This window comes from Rana temporaria, chromosome 4 (genome assembly GCF_905171775.1).
Source record: "Rana temporaria chromosome 4, aRanTem1.1, whole genome shotgun sequence".
Lineage (NCBI taxonomy): Eukaryota > Metazoa > Chordata > Amphibia > Anura > Ranidae > Rana > Rana temporaria.
Window position 1 is genome coordinate 134459830 of NC_053492.1, and position 23452 is coordinate 134483281.

Here is a 23452-nt window from a genome sequence, read left to right on the forward strand (position 1 = left end):
TGTTTCTGAAATGTATTTATAAGTAATTCCTTTTTCCTGGAGTATTCCCTCTCCCCTTTTCCCTATGACATGTCTCTTTGTTTGGCTGGTCTAGGATGCTCCCCTCCTTTCCCCAGGTTGTGGCAGCTGCCACTCATGTGGGCGTCCCGTCCACCGCCCAGCAGGGTGAGACAATAGCGCAATTCGTTGCGCTATAGCAATTCCCCACATGATGGCGACAGTGCACGGCCGCCGCGTGTGGGGAGCGCATTCTCCCCCTGCTGGTGGCATGTACGCACCGCCCTCACACCCAGTGGCGTGCAACGCGCGTGCACGGCGGGTCCGCGCGCATGCGGTGACGTCACATCCTCACGTGGGATGGTGGGGGCGGCGGCTGTAAGCCGACGACGCTGGCGTGCGTACACGCCGAGGAGACCACCGCCGCCATGCACCTGGCTTTACCAGGTGCGTTTTTTTTTTTTCGTTGCGCTATAGCAATTCCCCACATGATGGCGACATTTTTTTTTTTTTTTTTTTTTTTGGGACCCTGACCCACCAGAGTGGGTGTGGAACGTTGTGCTTGATTAGGCAGAGGGGCGGATCGACCGCAGCCCCCTCAGGTGGTACTCGTTCCTTCCCCCCCTCCCCTCTCCACAGGTGGTACTTGTTTCTTCATTCCCTACAATTAGGCTAGATGCACTCTATTTAGTCTGGCCTTACCTGCTGGTTTGGAAGGATCTTGCTTGGTACTTCCAACTACTAGCATATTGGTGGCCTCTATGCTATAGGTGAGTTTTATTATTTTTTACATCCCTTTTTCTGGCCAAACTTTTTGGCTTCTCTGGTTTCATTCCAAAAATGACCCTTTTTACTCTTATATTTTAGAAGGAATCACCTTGTCTGCTTGCTGCTGCTATTTATATCCCAGCAGCTTTTGTATCTGACACCAGTGATCTCTGCTCAGGAAGTCTTCCAGTTTCTTTTAATTCCTAACTGAATCTCTACAATTCAAAGGTACAGCCCTCTCCCCCCCCCCCCCCCCCCCACTCACCCTTATCCTTGATGCGTTTTTATCATCAGGTGTTTGCCATTCACTGTTACATTTTTGCCCAGCTACCCTCACTTCAATGTATCCTGCATTTTCCGTTCCCCATGTGTCACTTGTCTCCATTCCCATCCTTTTTGCTTTAGTTTATACAATTCCCTTTCTGCACTATCACCCCCCCATTCTCCTCTTTCCCCAGTCCAGTTCCCCACACCGTTGCCTACTTTTCACTTCTTGTTTCTGTACCTTCACCCCTCACTTTTTCTTTTTCCCTCCTTGTCCTTCTCATTTTCCTTTCTCCCGTCTCTTTGTTTTACATTTGTGTTTTCCTATCAGCTAATTCTCACTTCCGCATTCTTGCGGCTGATGCATGTTTGTTTGTGCATCCCTAGGTCATTCACTTCAATCACTCACCGCCATCTCCACTGTTTTTTCATTCCTTTTCACTACCTCTCACTTCTCCCCTCACCTCACTCCAATCTACTCCCATCACCCCCATTTCCTTCACTCATTCTTTTCTTCCCTCTTACCCTCCTTTTTTTTTTTCTTCCCTTTCCCTTTTATGTTCTTCTTCCTTCTCCTTTTGTCCTTGGGGAGACCCTTGTTTCCGTATTCTAGAGATTATTATTTTATCTTGGTACTCTTGAGCACTTCTTTTCATTATAGCCTGTGACGGCTATCTACATTCACCGTCACTTCTCACCTCAGAGCCCCAATAACTTTTTAATAACTCGTGCCACTACATATGTATGTAGACATCCAGAATATCAATTTTACTATTCTGTTTACAGGCTTCTTTATTAAACCTCCTCATTCCACCGACGTTCCCCTACCCCTCCTGGTTCCTATATGGTCATTCCATCTTGGCCCCATAATTTTTTGGGGGTGACCTCTTGTGGTGTTGAGCGGGGTGTTTCACATTATGTGGACAGCTGTTTTTTCTGCCTGGGATGGAAGCTATCCTTATTAGACCGCCTGATGCTGCCGTTTGGACTGCAGCACATCATTAAAACACATCATCAAGGTAAAGGAATTAATAATTAAAAACTAAAAATTAAAAATTAAAAAATGTATTTAAGATACTTTTGTTTGCAATGTTGCACACGAATTTGCTTAATTTTTTGACTTTTTGCTTTCATTACATCCTTTTGCACACTGCTCCTCTAGCCAAAGGGCTTTTTGTAAAACCAACAATGTATCTCTTATTACCTAAACTATGATCATGAGATGTCTAACTACTATATGTTCCTTTCCAGCCACACAAACTCTCTGAAGAAGACCTTCAAAGGTCGAAACGTTCGTTAGATTGTTTTTACTACAATGCACATTTTTGACTGTATAAACATTGTTTGTGTACTGCTTGTTATACATTTATGTAAACGCTGTTTGTGTACTTGATACAACTCATGCTCCATCCATTTATGCTACCCAATTTTTGTCCACTTTTTAACATGTGAATAAACACAACTTTTTTATTACATGGTATTACCTCTTTCTCTCATCACCTTCCAGGACGGCACCCGAGAGATGATGGCTCCTCCCCACAGGAAACACAATCACTTAACAATTTAAAAGTTAAAAGTCCCCACCCTTCCCCTTGATCCTCAGTATTGATTGTGTTTCTCCGAACACATCGTCACGTTTGTTTTGTTTGAAAACCTAGAGACCGGGGAGGGTCGAAGGTACCCCTGTTGAGACAGGTCTTAGGGAGGCCGGGGAGGGCTGAACTAACCTGTAGGCCTTCGGGTCTAACTCACAGGTCGCCCCAGGCGTGCACCAGCACTCTGAGCTGCGGGGAGGCTTGCCATCGCTAGGGTGCAGAAGAAACGCCGCCATTTGAAGAGCTCTCTCTTCCCGGGTACTGCTTCCTACTTTTGGAAACATGGCGCTCCAAGCCTCTCTGAGTGAAGGTGGGCTTTTGCCTCACAGCGCAACCCGGAAGGGACGCCGGAGAGAAGCATGGCGGTGGAAGGGTCGGCTTGCGGATAGCCCTTACAAGAGGTACCGACAGCCGGGGACCCAGCCAAACCTCCTCATGGACAGGAGGAGATGAAGGCAAATGTGACTGCAGGCAGATCCAGGTCGGGGCGCAGTGAGTACATTCCCCCTTGGAAAGGGAGGAGGAAAGGGAGTGAGAGTCCTGGTCTTCAGGGTCTGAGTCTCTGGGGCCAGCCAGCCAGCACAGGACTGGTTTTTACTTCTCACCCTTTCACCTCCCCAGTACAAACCTGCAGTCCTGGGGGAGGACAAAGTAATATTATGCATATATGTATATCTCTTGTCTTGCAAAAACCCCCCAGCGGATCCCAGGAGACCCCAAATAAACAGTCTCCTACCGCTACAGGGCATAGCTCCTCATAACTTGGCAGAGAAAGGAAAAACTTTCCATGAAGCCGCCAGGCAGTCCGTAACTTAAGGTCTGACATAGAGGAGCTTATCCCTAGAGAAGACATATCCTCCCAAGAAGGCCTCGTCCGAACGGAACCTAGTGCCCTTCCCCCGCCCTCACAGTCATTCCCTCTAGTCCAGGTAGAGGAAGCTTAAGGAGGACAGGGGGAGGATATGGTAAGCCAAGCTAAACAGGAGCCATTCACCCTAGAGGGTCTGGTTGGACTGCTGCAGGCAAATACAGGCCTCTGAGGAGATTATAAAATCCCTAGAATAATCTCATAAAAGGGGGCTGAGCAAGGCTCAATCCAGTTAGGGCCAGCCTGCCATGAATCTGACAGGCAGATCACAAGGGTGCAGTTAGGTTTTTTTAGCCAAAAAACTGACCTCCTAAACTCTTAGGATAGGCCCAACAGGGGGCATACTAGTGGGTTTATTACCCTTGTGGGGGTTGTTTATTGGTTACAATATCTCCCAAGTTCCAACCGATCACTTCCTCCTTACACTGCTGGTATATCTGTCAGTGTGTTAGAGTTAATCTAAACCTCTTGTGGCTCAGGCAACAAACCATTTAGGTGGTGTGAGAAGCATAAAATGCTAGCCTGCAACCCTTAATTGGGAGTTTCTCTGGTACAAACCCCTGTGTTAAAACTATGAAAATCAGCCATACAGGTGTCTGATTGCCTCCAGCCTGAGACTATGGTCACCTCTTCATGAGAGACCTAATTGATTTCTTAAGACCTTAAAGGCTTGGACTAGCTCCCACCTGTGTGTGGACCAGCTACACCTACTCAGACCTTTGCAATAGCAGAATAGCAGCTACCACTATTGTGGTATAGTCACACACCTCGGATTTCCAGTATTTGGAACTACCATGTTCCTTCACTGGGATGAAGGATCAATATCTGAAACTCAGGTTATGCTAGGATAGAGCGTTGGTCTGTCCGCACATCAGAAATGCACAACATGGGTTTATCTTGGGTCATTTCTGAGATATGTGTGTGTGTGTGTGTGTGTGTGTATGTGTGTATATATATATATATATATATATATATATATATATATATATATATATATTTGTGTGTGTATATATGTAGACTGATGATCAAGGGATATCCTATGACTCACCAGAAATGCCTAAAATTGATTAGATAACGGTACTCTGTTCCTTATCAAACGCATAACCCTGAATGGTGGTGACGCCTCTATGCTATATTCGCACACTATTGTTATTCAGAAACATACCACATTGAGTTACTGTCGGTGTAATTTCTGTCGGATACATGCATGTATATTATTGCTTATCAGAGAAGCATGACATTGATTTGTCGGTGACACCTCTATTATATAAACCGCACACTATGGTTATTCAGAAATATACCACATTGAGTTACTGTCGGTGTAATTTCTGTCGGATACAGGAATGTATATTATTGCTTATCAGAGAAGCATGACATTGATTTGTCGGTGACACCTCTATTATATAAACCGCACACTATGGTTATTCAGAAACATACCACACTGAGTTACTGTTGGTAAAAATTTCTGGAGGTTACATGTTGGTACACTATTACTTATCAGAAACGCATGATGCTGAGTTACTGATAGCGACACTTCTGCTGGTTATATGACTATACAATTTTGCTGATCAGAAACGCATAGCATTGTATTATTGTTAAGGATATTTATAAATTCAGATATGCACTGCTTTAAGGGTCCTTTTTTGCTAGTGACATTTCTGTTGATTAGATGACCCGACAAGGTTGCATTAAGTAACACATTGGGTTGCTGACAACATGCTGTTGGTCATATAAACTTTCCAAGTTTTTTTTTTCTAATCAAAATAATGCACAACTGGTATTGTGGGTTCATGACGGTATACTGTTACTATCCAGAAACGCACAGCATTGAGTGTTCTTGCCAGTGACGTTTCTATCAGGTATATGACTGTGGGTGTTGGAATACACAATGTTACTGTCTGTAACATTTCGGTCCCTTGTCCTATACCCTATTGTTTATCTGAAGTATGCTAATATCACTCTCTGCTAGTTATGACTGCAGGGAGTATAACACCAGCAATACACGGTTGAGGCCGCATATGTCCTTTTGGTCATACTGGCCATGCGACTGTTTTTTTTTTTTCTATGATCATCAGAGATATACTATAGGTGCTAGTATTATTTTCTGTTGATTGGAAGACCGTACTGCGGTCAGTCAGGAATAGACAACACTATAGTGGTTCTTGTCCTCCTGTCCTGAATCTATTACCTTGGGTCGCTGCACAAAAATAAAACACAGCAGTAGAAGGTGTCTGTGTCCTCTGCGTTGTTTATTACTCAGAAAAAAAAAAAAAAACACCATATTGGCTAGTGGCCTCTCTGTTGGATACAGGACCTATAAACCTATTAAGCATCAGAAGCTCACACTTGGAGCTTCTGTCCTTTCTCTGGGCTTAGGTTATATGGTATCTTACTACATATGAGAAATACACACCTAAGGTTGGTTGTGTCTTCTCTATCCTACAGGTGTCTGTATATCAGAAAACACAGCAGTGGAGGCTGGGGGTGTCTATCTGTTTTTCCATATTAAGTCTGAGCTTGCTGTCCTTCGGAAATACAAGATCTAGGACCTGTATATCTGGGACATTTTGGTCACTTTATTTCAGACCTTATTTTCCATTCACATGGAAGGAACAGGATTTCTGATTGCGGGCCTTTACTTCTAGGCATGCCAGAGACATTCCCTAGACCTGAACCCAGTAGGGTTATAGGACACTGGAAGGAGGTCATAAAATCACCTAGTAGGTTCTTTTTAGTAGGAAAGGGGTTACGCTGTTAGGGGCTGTTTGCCTAAAAAATTCAGCATCAGGATTCTTTCTGACTGGTTCTCCCGATCCGATTCGAGCTTTATAGCTCAGTGTATGTCCTTCATGTCACCCCCTTGGACGAACTGGATATGAATAACCAATATTCATCTTTTACTCCTACTATGGCATTGGTCCCTTGTGGTAGGGATCTGCTTAACTTAACACTCCTTGGTGCGTGGAGTGGATCATGACCTCAAACACTGGATTTTTACAGAATACTGTATTCTGTTGGCGTGTGGCACTCATGGGTTTACCCTGAGATTATAGGGTAAAATGTATCTGCATATTATACGCGGGGGGCGGTGAAAAGTTTTCTTTCCCCGACACCTTTGTTCTTTTCTGTTATATACCAATGAATGCAGTGGGTACTCGCAATTTCGTAACAGGCTCCTTTCTGCGTAGTTTAATGATCGACTCGCAGGGTTATAAGGAGCCTAGGGTATATAGAACAATCTCACATCTGACATGTCGGTATTCAGATGGGAAGGAACCCAGAAATGGGGAATGACCAGGATGGGACCTGCTTGTCAACCGGCTTGCAGAGCAGCTGTTTTTGTCCGGTCTAGCAGTGTACGTTGGAGACAGGAGTTTGTCCACGCGTATTGGCGGACGCACGAACGAGCCACGCCAAGGCATCCTGTGGTCCAGACACTGACCAATAAGTGTCCTCGCTATAAAGTCACATGCATTCCAATGAATGGAGGTGGACAGGTGGACTGAAGGGAGTGCAGGAGCACACCAAACGCCCTGCTTGGTCACATACCTGTCCAGTCATTTGAGTGAAGGGAATAGACTTCCCTTAATCTAGTATCCTTGAGTGGGTTTATTTCCTTGTTTCACGAGGACTATGGCAAACAAAAAAGGGGGACCCACAAGGATTGTACGTCGGGAGACCCTGTTTCTTTCTAAACCATTCTCCCTGTACAGATTAGTGGCTTAAAACCACATGTTGTTTTTTTCTGGGTTGATCAAAGTAGGTCTTTGTTTCACAGAACAAATCTCTGACTAAACTTTGGATGGTCTTATGCAGCTTTGCAGACACTATCAACCACGATGGCTAGAATATTGGCGCAGCCAACCTTTCTATCCTAAAGAATACTCAAGCTCTCAGAATTTTTTTCTTTAAGAGCACGTGCCACCTAGACTCTGCATCCAAAGAGGAGACAGGAGCATAGGTGGAGCAGACCTGCAGGTCATTTTCATGATCCAGCTAGGATACCCTCATCACACACTAGGAAGTGGTGAAATAAAATCAGATTCTGACATCTAGCAAAAGACCTTGCAGGCAAGGGTCCCACCCTAAAGTAGGCCTGTTGGTTACTCGTCTATCCTCTCGGGTGCCGTCCTGGAAGGTGATGAGAGAAAACGGACGTTACTTACCGGTAACGGTGTTTCTATGAACCTTCCAGGACGGCAGGCCTACTTCCCGCCCTATGTGGAGGGAAAAGATAAGCTAAACGCTAGGTGGTAAGTACCTATACGGAACAATGTCCCTTGTGAACCAGTTCAGGACTACTCTAATTCATACTGAGGATCAAGGGGAAGGGTGGGGACTTTTAAATTGTTAAGTGATTGTGTTTCCTGTGGGGAGGAGCCATCATCTCTCGGGTGCCGTCCTGGAAGGTTCATAGAAACACCGTTACCGGTAAGTAACGTCCGTTTTCCTTTTGAGCTGCGCAATAACCCTATTTGGGAAAATTCTTTTCATCATTTTTATCGGGGTGAGCAGCCACATTCTCTCCACCATAGTGTCCTGTCTCTTTTCTAGCGGAGAAAAAACCCGTCCTTTGCCCGTATCGTAGGGCCGGAAGTGGGTGCAGATACCTGTCTGTAGACAGGTATCTGCACCCCCCTCCCCCCTGAAAGGTGTCAAATGTGACACCGGAGGGGGGGAGGGTGCCGATCAGCGGGACTCCACTTTAGAGTGGAGATCCGCTTTAAGTATACCCAGCTGTGTGAAATCCCTGGTGCAGTCATAGAGCACACTAGTAACATTTCATATCCACCTAGGTGACCTGGCAATGCTTCAGCCCAACCCAGTTGTATTGAATCCCAGGTTCAAACCCTTTGAACACTGATAAGATTTTATACCCACCTAGATGGCCTAGATATTTTGCAGACTCTCCCAGCTGTGTGGAATCCCTGGGGCAGTCAATGGAACGTTTCCATACCCACCTTAGTGGCCTGGTACTTGTTATAGAATCCTTAAAGTAGAAGTCCATCCTAAAACTAAAATCTCTGCATCTACAGATATCCATGATCTAACACTCTCCTATCTAGCCCTGTAAAGAAGAAATCAGTACACATACCTTTTCTGCAGCCGATCCGACACAATCCCACGCTGAGCTGTCAGCCACGTCTTCGTTGTGGAGGTGGGTGCAGAAGACAGCCGACAACGGAAGCCACATAGTATTTCTATGAGTGACGTCACTCCCCATTGTTTTTACAGCCGTTGTCAGCTGCGTCCTCTTCAGAGCTTTCGTGATGGAGCCCAGATCGGCTTCAGAAAAGGTATGTATACTGATTTCTCCTTTACAGAGCTAGATAGGTGAGTGTTAGATCGTCGATATCTGTAGATGCAGGGATTTTAGTTTTAGGATAGGATGGACTTACACTTTAAAGAAGAGATTGAATCTGAAGTGACCTGCTACCTTTAATGTGTATGTCAAGTCAAAAGCTTCTAGTTTTGAACAGTGTGGAAGGATTTGTTTTTTACTGCTATTTTGTGTGCTATTAGAGGGATTTATCCTCGCCTCTTCTCCTGCTCACAACAGTTTCACCGGATAGGAAATAAGATTAAATATTTAACAGGGAGTATAGACAGAAATATAATCTGACATTGATTCTAGATTTTCCATATTCTACTAAAGGAAAGCATTTTTGTTGCTGTTAAATAATTATTCTCACTTCCTGTCTAGTGTAATGTTGTTAGCAAGACAGGAAGTGAGGTGAAATCTCTCTAATACGGGTTATAACGGGTTTATAATCCTTCCCCACTCTAACCAAAAAAAAAAAGAAAAAGTTCGGGCTGGATATACACAAGATGTGTAAAGATGATATCCTGAACTAAAACACAGTGCATGTCTCTTTACATGTACATTTTCAGCTGGTTCAACCCCTGATGAGTTGCGAGAGAAGCTGGTGAACAAGATAAAGATGGTGCTGAGCTCAGGCTCAGATGAAGAATGTTCTATATGTCTGGAGTCTCTGAACATGCCAGTTATAACCCGCTGTGCGCATGTCTTTTGTAAAGAGTGCATTTGTCAAGTTATTCACAGAAATAAGGTAAGTGTTTTCTTTTTCCTTTTTACTATTAAATAATGATCTACTAAATATTTTCAGTGTTTAACCTGCATTTTCCCTACAGCCAAATCCAAAGTGTCCTATGTGCAGAGGTGAACTGTACATGGAGCATTTGCTGGAATGTCCAGAGGACGAGTGCGACCCGAGTGACAGACAAAATAATGATCAGAAATGGATGTCCAGTTCCAAAGTAAGACATGCAATACATCTTTACATTTAATTCTTATTTCTTTTTTTAAAGGTGAAGGTTGTTTTCTGCCTGTGTTATACCGGGGAGATTTATTTTCACTTGCTGTCATAGAGACACAACAGGAGATCTTTAAATAGTTGTCACAGGAACGGGTCTCCCCTGACAACTCAAAATTATTTGGATTTCTCCTCACTTTGTCTCTGACAATGGGCACCAGGACTAAATTGAACAAAAAATAAGTGCGCATACAAGCACAAACATCACTATAAACATAAAAATCAATTATTCTCAAGTGTTGTGAAAATAAATATAAAAAAATGTGTCTATTCAAACAGAAGTAAATCAGAAATTCCAGCCTTCCACCAGCAGAATGCACGATTCTTGAAACACACGTGTGACCTTGTGCCCTTCACTACCTGTATGAGCCTCTCGCCAAATTATGTTAATCCCCAATCACAGAGATCAACAAGGCATGTTAAAATTTTAGATGATTCCAGGCTTCCAACAGCAAACCACCAGCATAAACACCTAGGTGAGAGATGATACCGCTTTAAAAACTGCTGATCCCTTGGCTTTGCTTCCGTCCCACTAAACCAAAAGGGCGCTGGCTATGCACAGGTTCATTGGATAGAAGAAGATCCTGGACTGCCGCACACCTTAAAACGATGTCTTTATTGTACAAATTAAATCCAAAAAACAACCAAAGCGATGCAGTCAAAATGAAGTGAACAACAGGAAAAAGGTGGCTGACATGTTTCACATTATGTGATGCTTACTCGTAGCGAGTTGGCATCACATGATGTGAAACATGTCAGCCACCTTTTTCCTGTTGTTCACTTCATTTTGACTGCATCGCTTTGGTTGTTTTTTGGATTTCATTTGTACAATAAAGACATTGTTTTAATGTGTGCGGCAGTCCAGGATCTTCTTCTATCCAATAAAAACCTAGGTGCCTCCAGTATTAAGCAGCTCAGCCATATAACCACATGCAGGATGTTATGCAAAGGAACAAAGGCCGTACATAGTGTAAACTCTGTATTACATGTTTATTGTAAAAAAAATAAATATATACAGACAGGTAATTACAATTTACAAGGTAAAAACAGCAGACAATGATAAAACGCTGCACCAGCTTGCACTTGGCAGGCATGATGACATCACAAGTTAAGCTCCTCCCTATGCTTACACATCCATAAGCGTCATCAAGGAAACGGCCAGGACTAATAGAGGGCTGAATTTCCATTGTGGGGACATAGACAGCAATAAAACCATGACAAAGGGGTTGATTTACTAAAGCTGAAAAGTGCAAAATCTGGTGCAGCTGTGCATGATAGCCAATTGGCTTCTAACTTCAGGTTGTTCAAGTACGCTTTGACAGTAAAACCTGAAAGCTGATTGGTTAGTATGCAGAGATTCACCAGATTTTGCCCTCTCCAGTTTCTGTAAATCAACCCCAAAGTGACTAATGCCTTCTTATTCTATTGTAAAAAAAAAAAGCCCTTGCATACATTTTAAGCCTAGTCTGAGACCTAGTGTATTATGTAGTCGTTCAAATGCCATTAATTTTTGCATTACAGATAAGTGCTTTAATGCATGCGCTGACAGAAGAGAAAAAGAAAGATCCACATGTCAAAAGTATCATTGTTTCACAGTTCACTGCATTCTTATCATTGATCCAAACAGCTCTCAGGTAAGAAACACTAAGCGTATACCAGCATAGTGTTGATTTAAAGCTGTTCTTTGTGTCCCAGTTGTTGTCTGTTTCCAGTTTATGAGCCATTTCACTTTTTGTTCTGGTGACCATTGAAGAAAACAACAATCTAAAAGTATACAGCTGTCACTGCAACAGAGGAAAAAGGTAATCTCCCATTGAGGAGACGTGTTCCTGGGACATCTGTCAAAGATGCATTTCCGCTCATTTTGTGGCAAAAGTCGTCTCACTTATTGTCTCTAAACTTTTTCACAGATGAAGCGCATACAACCGTAAAACTTGATTAAGATTCTAAGGCCCCTTTCACATGGACGGCTGTTCTGCCGCAGTTAAAAGCATGTTTTGTTATTTTGAAATTCCGAGAACTTTCTTATGTCCCCATTCACACACTGCGTTTAGCAACGGGTTTGTTACATGGGGTTTGGTGTGGTTAGAAAAAATGTATTTGACTGCATCCAGGAATGATTTATTGCAGCTATTTATACATAACTGCAGGTAATCGCAGTGTACTATTTCACCTGCAGATAGCAGTGGAAACAAGGAAAGATAAACAGGAAGCACATCAGAAATGGCAAGAATGTTCCAACGCAGCTAAAAGCAGCCGCACGTAAACGCAGCTAGTCGCATTATACAACTGCAAGTGAACACTGTGCCAGGATTCTCTGAATTTCAAAATAACAAAACATGCTTTCCTTATCGTACACCACCGAACACAGAGCCATTCATTACATAATGGGTCAAGGGTCACCAGCGGTGATTGGACACTGGCACAACTGATTGAAGACAGATCCCCTCCATATAACCCCTCCCATCAGTGTCTAAAGGTGTTGGGCACGATAGGATGCTAAAAGGAAAGCTCTGCCAAAGAGACCCTCTGGGGGTAAAAGAGCTATGCTTCCGGACCCACCCAAGACGCCTAAATTAGGTCAATACTGGATGGGATCTGGGCCTCATGCACGAGGCGTTGCCTGTAATGTCTTTTTTTGGAGGACTAGGCTCTGACGTCTAGCACTTTCGCTACTTCGCTAAAAGTCCTGGTCAGAGTCTTTTACAAGGCCCAGGGGAGATTTAAATAGGAACCCATATCCCTGAAGGTTGGCACACACTGCCCGCCATGGGGGGCGAAGATTGGTACTGTCTGATCTCAGCAGAAAACCTGCGGCGTGGATAAGGTAAGAGGTCAGAGTCCTAAAAAATGATTTTCTTTATCGTACATCACAGGACACAGAGCCTAGTAATTACTAAGTGGGTTATATTCCACCTTCAGGTGCTGGACACTGTTGTAATCAATTAGACAGGAAGTTTCCTCTCATACTGGGAGCACCTCCTGTTTTTTCGCCAGTGTCTAAGGTGTTGGTCATGAGTGAAGATGTGCTCTGAGGAGCTCCACTGGAGGGATCCATGCTGGATTTAAATAGCCTCCATAAAAACCAGATCTATCCAAAGTGCCTTGGGCCAAAGTGGATGGTACCTGGGGCTTTGTATCCGAAGCGCAAGGTTTTTGCCTGTAATGCCTCTCTTCGGAGGGCTAGATCCTGGTTCCAGTACTTTGGTTATAACCACATACCAAAAGATTTCTGGCAGGATGCGGTACAGTTCCAGGGGAGTGGAAACCCTGTCTTGGATCCTGGTCCCTGAAGGTCTGTTGACTTAACCCGCGGTGATGGGTGAAGATTGGGTCTGTCTGTGATCAGCAGTATCCTGCAGCGGGGATAAGGTAAGTGAAGACAATCCTAGGTAAATACCTTAAGGATTGTCTTCCATGAGTAGCTGCATGTCTTATCTGTTTTCCGCCACTAGAGGCAGTAAAGAGACATACCTCGTGTTTTGCTTACCATGCTCTCCAGGAATGAAAGCTCAGTGTTAACCGGTCTGTTGAGCGGCTCACTTCCTCTGCTTCAGGCTCTGCCACAGTTGTGTGGGAAGTCTCTCATAGTCTGGGTCCTTGGGGGGGGGGGGGATCTCTCTCCCCCGCCTCCACTATTTCCCTACGCGTGCTTGCGTGAGGGGGGCACACTTTTGTAGGCGGGGGGACGATGTGGTTGCCACTGGGGCATGCACATGTGCTTGCCGGCTCATGGTGCATACGCAGGACGGGCCCTTCAAAAAAGCCCAGACGTCAGAGCTCTGTAAAACCAGAGGGACACAGCAGCTTGGGGCACGTAAGCACCTCGTTTGTGTTGGATACAGACATACCTAAGACGCCTACTCAGCATCTAGCTGTGCAGATTAGCAGGCATTGTTTTTTTGCTAGACTAAGTTCAGCTGTTGATGCACCTGTGTTAAGTTCCTATGCTTTCAGCTTAGGACTTTCATCTCCCTGTAGAAAAGGTTCAGGGGCAGGAATATAAAAGGGAACCAGGGTATCGCCACCTGAATCTGGTGGTCCTTTTCATGCCTGCATGATACCATCCTCCCCTGTAGAGACTTGAGGCAGCCCACAGGTTGAGCCATCGGCCCTGTCAGGCATTGCAGCCTCCCCCAACATTGCATATGTCTGTTTGGATGTTTTTTTGCATTGCATTTGTTGGTCTATAAGAGGTTAACTGCTATATTCGCAGCATCCTCACAAGAATCAGAAACCGGGGTGTGCCCCTTTCCCTGCTCTAAATCCTCAAAAGGATTAAAAGACCTGAGGATGAAAGTTCACCATCAGAGGACAGAGAACAGGTGCAGTCTAACAAGGAGGAGCTATCAGAAGCCTCACAAGTTCTGGGTTGCAGCTGCAGTCTTTTTCAGAGATTCATACTGCATATAACTTACCCTCAGCCTAGACGGCCAAAGCCTCTGTCTCCTCCTTGGGGTTTTAAAAAAAAAAAAAAAGAATCCTATAGGTTGCTAGAAAAACATCAACAGGGTCCTTATCCTGGTGCTGGCTTCATGCTAACCAAACGCACAACTATGGGATGTACAGTTGCTGGTATGCACATTGCTAATGCACAATAGCTATATCGCATGATTGCGGAAATGCACATCTGCAGAGGATAACTTCCTCTTTACCAGTCCACATGTGTGCATAAAATACATGAGTTTGGAATGTTCAAAATGCATGTGGGGTAAAAACAAGTAACAGAACATGTTTATTGTTGATCACGTAAAGATACATGTTTCTGTTTGTATGGGTTTACATGTTTTTTACATAGTCACATGGGGATGCTTGGTCACATTAAAGTGCTTAAGTCGCACGGAGAGGTTTATTTGCACAAAAATGCCTAAAATCGCATAAAATGCTTGATTGCATAAAGATGCTGGATCACACATGGTTGCCTGATCACACAAGAGTCCTTGGTCACACATAGGGTACTTGTCCACACAGTAGTGCTTAAAATGCATAAGATGTTTGATCGCATGAAAAATGCTGAATCGCATAAGGATGCATGATTGCTTAAAGTTGCATATTTGCCTAGATTTTGCATGGTTGCATAATGAGGCATGATAATTAAAGTTTCCTTAATTATGCAGGATTCCTTGTGTTTACAGAGGAATATGTGTCTGCATGGGTACATGTTGCGCAATGTTGCATAACCAGTTCATAAACGCATGCTTGCTTGCAAGATGCTCGTTCCATAGCACACATGCTATCTGTATGCGTGTATACAGCGCGCCCTTGTTTTGCCTAAAACATATTTGTATGAATTCATGCTTCCATGAACACACGCTTCCATAGAGGCATATGGCTTTAACACTTGCCACATACACATATGGGGAGCCATTTGCATATGTGTTTATTTACGTGGCACTGCAGAGATTGTCTGTGTTTCGCAGGGGAACAACACCTTCTCCAGTTGGTGGTCTTGCCCCTTGGGTTAGCCACCGTGCCCAGGTTTACAGGGTGCTAGGGCCCGCCTCTAGCAGGTCTTTAGGCCCAGGGTATAGCAGTAATAGCATACCGAGGCAAACTCCTGCTGATAGATCAGTCAGTAGCATGGCTGGACCTAAGTGTGTCCAGCATGGTCAAGTATCTGGATTTCCTGGGTTAGGATCTCAGTCTAAAGGTACATTCTTTCATTTGGAAAGAAGCTTGGAATGTTTGGGACACAGCCCAAAAAGGAGAGTTTTTTTTTAGACAAGATCAGCGCTATGAGAAAGCTGGTCTATGTGGTCAAGGCAAGGAACAGTTCCTTACATTTCATGCAAAGCGGTTCCCTATGCTCAGTTTCATTCAAGGCTGATATAAACATTATTCTGTCGGCCTGGAACGAGTGGATCCTAACCTAGCATTATCCAAAGAGTCTGGTCCCAGGGATATGCTGGAGTTTCAGTTGGTGGTTCTTAACCAAAAGATTGGCAGAAAGGAAGATCCTTTGTGCCTGTTACCTGGGAGGTGGCGGCTTCGAAGGCTGGCCTCTAGGGGTGGAGACCCCCCCCCCCCCCCTGGCTAATGCCTCTTTGGGGACGACCTGGAAAAGTATCCAGAAGATATCAAGTAGCAAGACCACTCTTTTACCTGAGAAAAAGAAAAACAAGCGACCTTGTTTTAAACGTTCTCTTTCCACTGTTCCGGGAAAACCTGCCTCCAGCCAGTGGCGACAGCCTTTTCAGCCAGCCTCCAAGGCCAAAGGAAATCGGGCTCAAGAAGCCGCGGGGTTCAAGAGCTAACAAGCAAAGACCTCAAAGCCCCTCTGTGAAGGGGCGTCCCCGCTCGGCTGAGTGGGGGGATGACTGTCAGTTTTCAGCGGCATGGCAGACAGAAATCCAGGACAAGTGGGTAGTATCCACAGTATCCTCAGGGTACAAACTGGAATTTCGAGAGATCCCATCTTCTTAGTTCCGAAGTTCAAGACTCTCCAAAGATCCACAAAAAAGAGGATCCTTCTTCAAGGATTTGGATCACTTGCTGTCTCAAGGGGTAGTTACAGAAGTACCCCCAAAAAAGAGCAGGGTTCAGGTTTTTATTCAAACCTCTTTGTGATCCCAAAACCAAATGGAGACGTCAGACCCATCCCGGATCTAAGATCTATAAAACGATTTCTGAACATTCGCCATTTCCGAATGGAAACAAGTCGATCCGTGGTCGCCACCCTACAAGGTGGAGAATTCAGGATGTCCATAGACAGCAATGACGCATATTTACATGTACCCATCCAGTGGTAACAGCCTATCTGGACGATCTACTTGTGATAGATCAATCAGTGGCAGGATTGGATCACGCTGTGCTCACTACGGTAAAATACCTGGAGCATTTAGGATGGATTGTAAACCTACAAAAATTCTCTCTACAAACCCAAAGAAGGGTAGAGTATCTGGGCATCATAGACACAGCCCAAAACAGGGTATTCCTGCCAGAGCCAAAGATACAGTCTCTGAAAAACCTGAGCCACAAGGTCAGGGCAAAGAGGGGGCCGTCTATTCGCCTTTGCATGAGGCTATTGGGAAAGATGGTAGCCTCGTTCGAGGCTGTCCCTTACGCCCAGTTGCATTCGAGACTACTTCAAAGCAGTATCCTAACTGCCTGGAACAAAGAGATCCAAGCTCTGGAGTTACCCATGCATCTGTCTCCACAAATACGCCAAAGCTTCAACTGGTGGCTAAAGACCGAAAACTTGCAGAAAGGAAGATCCTTTCTCCCAGTCACCTGGAAGGTGGTGTCTATGGATGCCAGCCTATCGGGCTGGGGAGCAGTATTCGAAAGAAGCCTCAGCCCAGGGAACCTGGGCCAATACGTAGAGAGTCTGCCCATCAACATACTGGAGATCTGGGCAATATATCTAGCCCTCAGAACCTGGACACACAGGTTACAGGGCTACCCGGTTCAGATTCAATCCGACAATGCTACTGCAGTAGCTTACATCAATCGCCAAGGAGGCGCCTACAGTCAGGGTGCTCAGAAGGAGGTGATTTGAAATTTTACATGGACAAAAGATCATGTTCCTTGTCTTTCTGCAATCTTCATCCCAGGGATAGAAAACTGGCACCGGATCCACGGACAGCGGAGGAAAAATTATTGCACTCTCTGGATCTAGTGAGAGCAGTAAAGGTGTATCTGCAAGCAACGCTCAGATACGTAAAACAAATGTTTTGTTTATTTTGTCAGATGGACCCTGGAAGGGCCAAGCAGCATCGAGATCCACCATTTCCAAGTGGATTCTACAAGTAATTATTCAAGCTTATGGTTTATAGAACAGGGCTCCTCCTTTTTCTGTTAAGACACACTCTACCAGAGCGATAAGTGCTTCATGGGCAGTGCATCACCAGGCTTCGATGACTCAGATCTGTAAAGCTGCAACTCGGTCTTCAGTCCACACATTTTCCAGATTCTATCAAATAGATGTGAAAGGACATGAGGATACCGCCTTCGGGTGAAGTGTGCTGCAGGCAGCAGTATAGTGGCCTGTTTGATCTGTGTCTCCCACCCTTCATATTGAGCATTGCTTTGGGACGTCCCATTATGTAATGAATGGCTCTGTGTCCCGTGGTGTACGATAAAGAAAAAGGGACTTTTATAACAGCTTACCTGTAAAATCCTTTTCTTGGAGTACACCACGGGACACAGAGGTCCCCCCTACTTATGGGAACCTTATTGTTGCTACAAAACTGAGGTGCTTCCCTGATGGGAGGGGTTATATGGAGGGGAACTGTCTTCAATTGGTTGTGCCAGTGTCCAATCACCTCTGGTGACCCTTAACCCATTATGTAATTAATGGCTCTGTGTCACGTGGTGTACTCCAAGAAAATAATTTTACAGGTATTTATCGTACACCACGGGACACAGAGCCATTCATTACATTACATAATCCCTTTTTTTAACTGTGGCAGAACAGTCGCTCGTGTGAAAGGGGCCTAACTCTTCCCTTTAGTTATATCAGCAGGAAGCAGAGACATCCAGAAAGGCCACCTAAAATTGATATCTGTTTTGAGTTGATGCTGCCAGATACTCCTGGAATTTCTAAAGACTGGGGCAGACAGATTTTGTTAAAGCATTTTTGTATGCATTCTAAAAGTGGTGCAGTGTGCGCCTAATTCATGTCCTGTTTAGAACTTGTACTTGAATGTGATGTTGTTAAAAATTACCTTTTTCTTTTCAATCTGCAGCCGCTGTAATTTTCTGTAACATTCAATGTAATATGGCAACCTGGAGGCCTTCTGTACACAGTTGTGTCCAGCACTACCCAAGAAATATCATCATATTCACCTCCAGGTAGCCATACTGCATTGCATTTTAGGAACATTTCAGCGGTTGAAAACAAAAGGTAATTTTTAATAACCTTCTATTACAGTATTACTTGTGTCGCAATTGTATACGTTGCATTATATTTTTCTTTATTTTGCTATCCCCCCCCCCCCACAAAATTGAAGTTATACTTAAAACCGTATTGGTACTAATTTTTAATGTTTTATATAGCTATACCTGCAAAAGGGGTCAGCCTGAAGTGATCTATCAGGATATAATTTTCTGATTGAAGTTCCACTTTAATAAAAAATCTTAGTGGTTTTATTACAAATTGTGGCTCAGGAGTATAATATGGTTTCATGCATCCAGTCATGTTCAGCCTTTTGACCTCCCTCTTCTTCCCCCATTAGCAGTTATGTAACCTAGATTTTATTCAAAGCAGTACAGGATTAATGCCAAGTCAGATGTGTTTTATCCATGCAGTGTCTGTTGTCGTGGAAACGGTACACTGTCCTATTTTTTGTTTGTAGAGAGTCCAGCTTCACATTTACACGCCTGGATGGATCTATGAACCAGAAAAAGCGAACAGAAGCAATCCAGTCATTCCAAAGCAGTCATAAAGATTCTCCAACCATTATGCTGCTGTCACTGAAAGCAGGAGGAGTCGGTCTTAATCTGACAGCGGCGTCTCGTGTGTTCCTGATGGATCCTGTAAGTAGTTTAATAAAATGGTGGTAATTTTTGTTAAATTATATTACACTGATGGCACTATATGCTCAGACACAGCCCAGATAAAGATTTTTAAAATACTTTACTGGTACAGTAAAAAGCAAGTTTAGCTGAAAGTTCCATTTACAATGACCACATAATATTTCAGAATAGCACTAACTTTATGTCCCATGGCTCTAGATGTCAGGTATATTTACACATTAAAGCTAAAGGTCCACCCAGCCCTGCAAAAATGAAAAGCCAGCAGCTACAAATACTGCAGCTGCTGACTTTTATTAATAGGACACTTACTTGTCCTGGAGTCCAGCGATATCGGCACCGCAGCTGATGTTTCCATCAGCTGTCAGGTGCTGCCGCCACCATTGCCGATAAGGGAATCTGGTAGTGAAGCATTACGGCTTCATGCCGAGTCCTTACTGCGCATGCGCGAGGCACTGCTACGCTCTCCTACTGGCCCCGCGGAGGGAGGAGGAGGTAGGAGCTGAGCTGCTGATGTAATGCTCTGCAGCCCGGTCTCCTGGGATAGGGAATAATGTACCTGTCATATCACAACTGAGTATAAAATAGAAGAGAGGAGCCTCTAAGTGTAGCAATATGGTTACATTTAATGAAGGTACAACATTTAGCAACTCACATGGTTGATGATTAAAACAGGCACATCTAAGTATATGAAGGTACAACATTTAGCAACTCACATGGTTGATGATTAAAACAGGCACATCTAAGTATGCAGGGATCTGGGGTAAAGCTGTCCACATAGACCATCCCCTGCACCACCATCAATGTCATCCCTTCCACGCTGCGATCCATGAGTGCCTCAAGCCTCGCTTTCAGAACGCTCTACTGCAGGGTAGTCTTCGCAGTCACAATTGCAGACTGACAGCGGTGAGAGCCAGTGTGGAGGATAGAAAAGATTGATTGAGTTGAAACACCTCAATCAAAAAACAAATGTTTTTTGTGGGCACAACATGAGACCAAAAAAGTGTTTAATAAATATATACAGTCTTTATTACAAAAAATACAAATTGTAATAAAAAAAAAACATAGACATACATAGCACCTTACTGACAGACAAAATTAACAGTACCCAATAAGCAAGAGGATATGGATAGCGGTGAAGTCCATGTGGACACAAATACTTATATGAATGTATTGTTAAATAGAGTCCATAAATTCCTCTACATGCTTTTGTCTATGCGTTTCAAAGAGAATGCTTCTTCAGGACATTTACTGGGTAGATACGGATGATTTTCAAATGAGGATAAGGAGTGATCAGCGCTACAGTGAAATAAGGTAAAAAGCAAAAAATGTCTGGGATAGCCAACACTCTGTGAGCTAAGTGATACAGGGATAGGCTATGATAGCAAACCTATTATTTGTATCCATATTATGATCCCTTGCAATATTAGATTGCTCTTATTTGTTTGATATTTTATTCATATTTTTCTTGATATATATCACTTAGGATTTGGCCGTTGTGGCCCATCCGACAGGTACTAGGTTGGACCTTTTGAGGTTTGCTATCATAGCCTATCCCTGTATCACTTAGCTCACAGAGTGTTGGCTATCCCAGCCATTTTTTGCTTTTTACCTTATTTCACTGTAGCGCTGATCACTCCTTATCCTCATATTTATTTTTGGTATTTGTGCACCTTTCAGATCTAGCAGCTTAAGGTTTTAATTTTATTTTAAAGGTACACGTTCCAAAACTCGCAGTAGCGCAATAGACCCATTTTCACTGGATGATTTTCAAAGTCAGATAACAGCAGTCCCCCCTGTGGTAAGTTTGGAAACCATAAATTGGTTTCTATCCCGCCATGTGGAGGCAGAGAATATTACAGCAGTCCTGCCACTTAAGAGCAAACATTGGAGAGATAGGGCAATTCCTCCTTGGATCTAACCACAAAAAGTTTGTATTGGTCAGTATCGATAGTTTAATCGTCTCAGTTAGCCATTGATCCCAGCTAGCAAACCTAGCAGTGTTGAGTATATTGAAGGTAAACCGTGTGGGGCAGATCCACAAAGAGAGTATGCCGGCGTACTTTCAAATTTCCCGCGTCGTATCGTTGTTTTGAATCCTCAAAACAAGATACGACGGCATTTGGGTTAGATCCGACAGGCGTACAATCTAAGATGCAATTCTTCGGCGTCCGCTGGGTGGCGTTCCCTTCATTTTCCGCGTCGACACGCCCCTAGCGGCCGGCGTAAATAGACAGCTAAGATACGACGGCGCAGGCGGTCGTATCTTAGCTAGATTTAAGTGTAGCTCAATTTGAGAATACACTTAAATTTACGACGGAGCAGATTCAGAGTTATGACGGCGTATCTACTGATACGCCGGCGTAACTCTCTCTGAATCTGGCTATTGGTCTTCATGCTGTTTAAGCGTCTTATTTAACAAACTAGTACCTTTCAGACACAGATATTTCACATTTATTTGAGACCATGTGACATTTACCTACACAAATCATCTAAATGATGTGACTTTTAAAGCAATTCAATGCACCAGAGATAAATGAAGGGTTTCAATTCCAATCTTGCTTATTGTTTGGTTCACTGTATTTAAGGCATGGAATCCAGCTGCTGAGGAGCAATGCTTTGATCGATGTCATAGACTGGGACAGACCAAAGAAGTTATTGTTACTAAGGTAACGTATAACAAATAATGGTATAATAGGTAAATAATAAGTGATTATCCTATTTGCAGATGAGGGATGCTGAGAAGACGCTGGTGTATAGTCTTCACCTGACATATGTGCTGCCAGTGCCAGCAGGGAATTCAAAACATTTTTACAGGCTGAGTTTTTGCAGCTGCAGCAAGTGTTTTTTCCTGTAAATATTCCCTGCTAGTGCCTTCATGAATGTTGTAGAGCAGTCTTTATCCAGTCAGCCTGTGACAGCTGCAGCTGGGGGTGTCAGAAGTGTGTGCCTCCCTAGGCACAATTCTCCGCTTCGCTGGGATGAGCGTTTGTGAAGGGATGTTTGTGAAGACATTGTCCGACATCAAAATATTTAGCCCTTTGAGATATTGTACCTTAGAAAGTCCAGAAGGAGACATAATTTGGAGCTTGCAAGCTCCAGATCCTCATGTTGCCTGCTTTTTTTTTTTTTTGGATAATATCTCTATTTTTAAAGCGCGGCACCTGGTGGTGGCGTATGAAGGGATCCCTGTGAGCTTGCTCTACACAAGAGCCCAAAGGTATTTTTCAGCCAGCACTCTGGGAACTCAACTTGTGACCTTCCTTCTACACATGACCTGAACATAGTCTATTTACAATGTCCTTAATTCTGTTAGCGTGTTAAGATATTTTCTGACAGGTGACTCTGGTGTTCTGCTGTATAGGGGGGTCAACATATCCTCCATAGCATTTGTGCAATCTCTAATGTTCTAAATTCCCTGCCAAATGAGCATTTTTTTGGGAGGTACCAGACAGAGAGGTTATGCATAAGTCAGGATTAGTAGAAGTGGGCTGCTTGAGGAGGTGGCTTAGTATCAGGAGAGTTAGGCCCCATACACACCATAGAATCCATCCGCAGATAAATCCCAGCAAATGGGTTTCAGCGGATAGATCCTATGGTGTGTACACGCCAGCGGATCTTTATCCGCGGATAAATCTCCCCTGGGATAGATTTCCAGCAGATGAATATTTGCTGACATGCTCAACAAATCCATATGCTGAAATCCATCCCAACGGATGGATCCGCTGGTCTGTACAGACTCACCGAATCCATCCGTCCGAAGGGATCCCCCGCATGCGTCGCAATGATTCAACGCATGCGTGGAATTCCTTATATGACGCCCGTCGCCGCGTCATAATCGCGGCGACGGCGCGACACGTCATCGCCAGAGGATTTCGGTGCGGATTTCAATGCGATGGTGTGTACACGCCATTGCATAGAAATCTGCTGAAATCCACGAGAGGATTTATCAGCGGATACGGTCATCGTGTGTATGGGGCCTAAGTAGTACTTACTGAGGCCCCCAGAATGGTTTTGAGGCACTCATGTTCACAGGAGTTCAGCAGGGTTTCTGCCTTCTGTTCCTACTGCACCTCTGTTGATAAAAGAAGGTAGACTTGGAGAGTGGGTCCTTCTCGGGGGTTCTGGCAAATTGTGTAAAATGTGGTGCT

The 23452-nt window shown here is 44.1% G+C and overlaps 1 protein-coding gene and 1 long non-coding RNA gene across 3 annotated transcripts in view; both read left to right on the top strand.

Annotated features, from left to right (window-relative positions):
- Nucleotides 1-23452, top strand: part of HLTF (helicase like transcription factor) — a 92991-nt gene that overhangs the window by 57401 nt on the left and 12138 nt on the right. For both annotated transcript variants that reach the window (XM_040349087.1, XM_040349086.1), the window contains exons 20-24: nucleotides 9385-9563; nucleotides 9646-9771; nucleotides 11349-11461; nucleotides 19124-19304; nucleotides 21890-21970. In XM_040349087.1, coding sequence (XP_040205021.1) covers nucleotides 9385-9563; nucleotides 9646-9771; nucleotides 11349-11461; nucleotides 19124-19304; nucleotides 21890-21970 — 680 coding nt within the window. The remainder of the gene's footprint in view (nucleotides 1-9384; nucleotides 9564-9645; nucleotides 9772-11348; nucleotides 11462-19123; nucleotides 19305-21889; nucleotides 21971-23452) is intronic.
- Nucleotides 683-1984, top strand: LOC120936606. The gene is made up of 3 exons (XR_005748621.1): nucleotides 683-767; nucleotides 865-993; nucleotides 1816-1984. It is a non-coding gene; the product is annotated as an uncharacterized LOC120936606 (long non-coding RNA).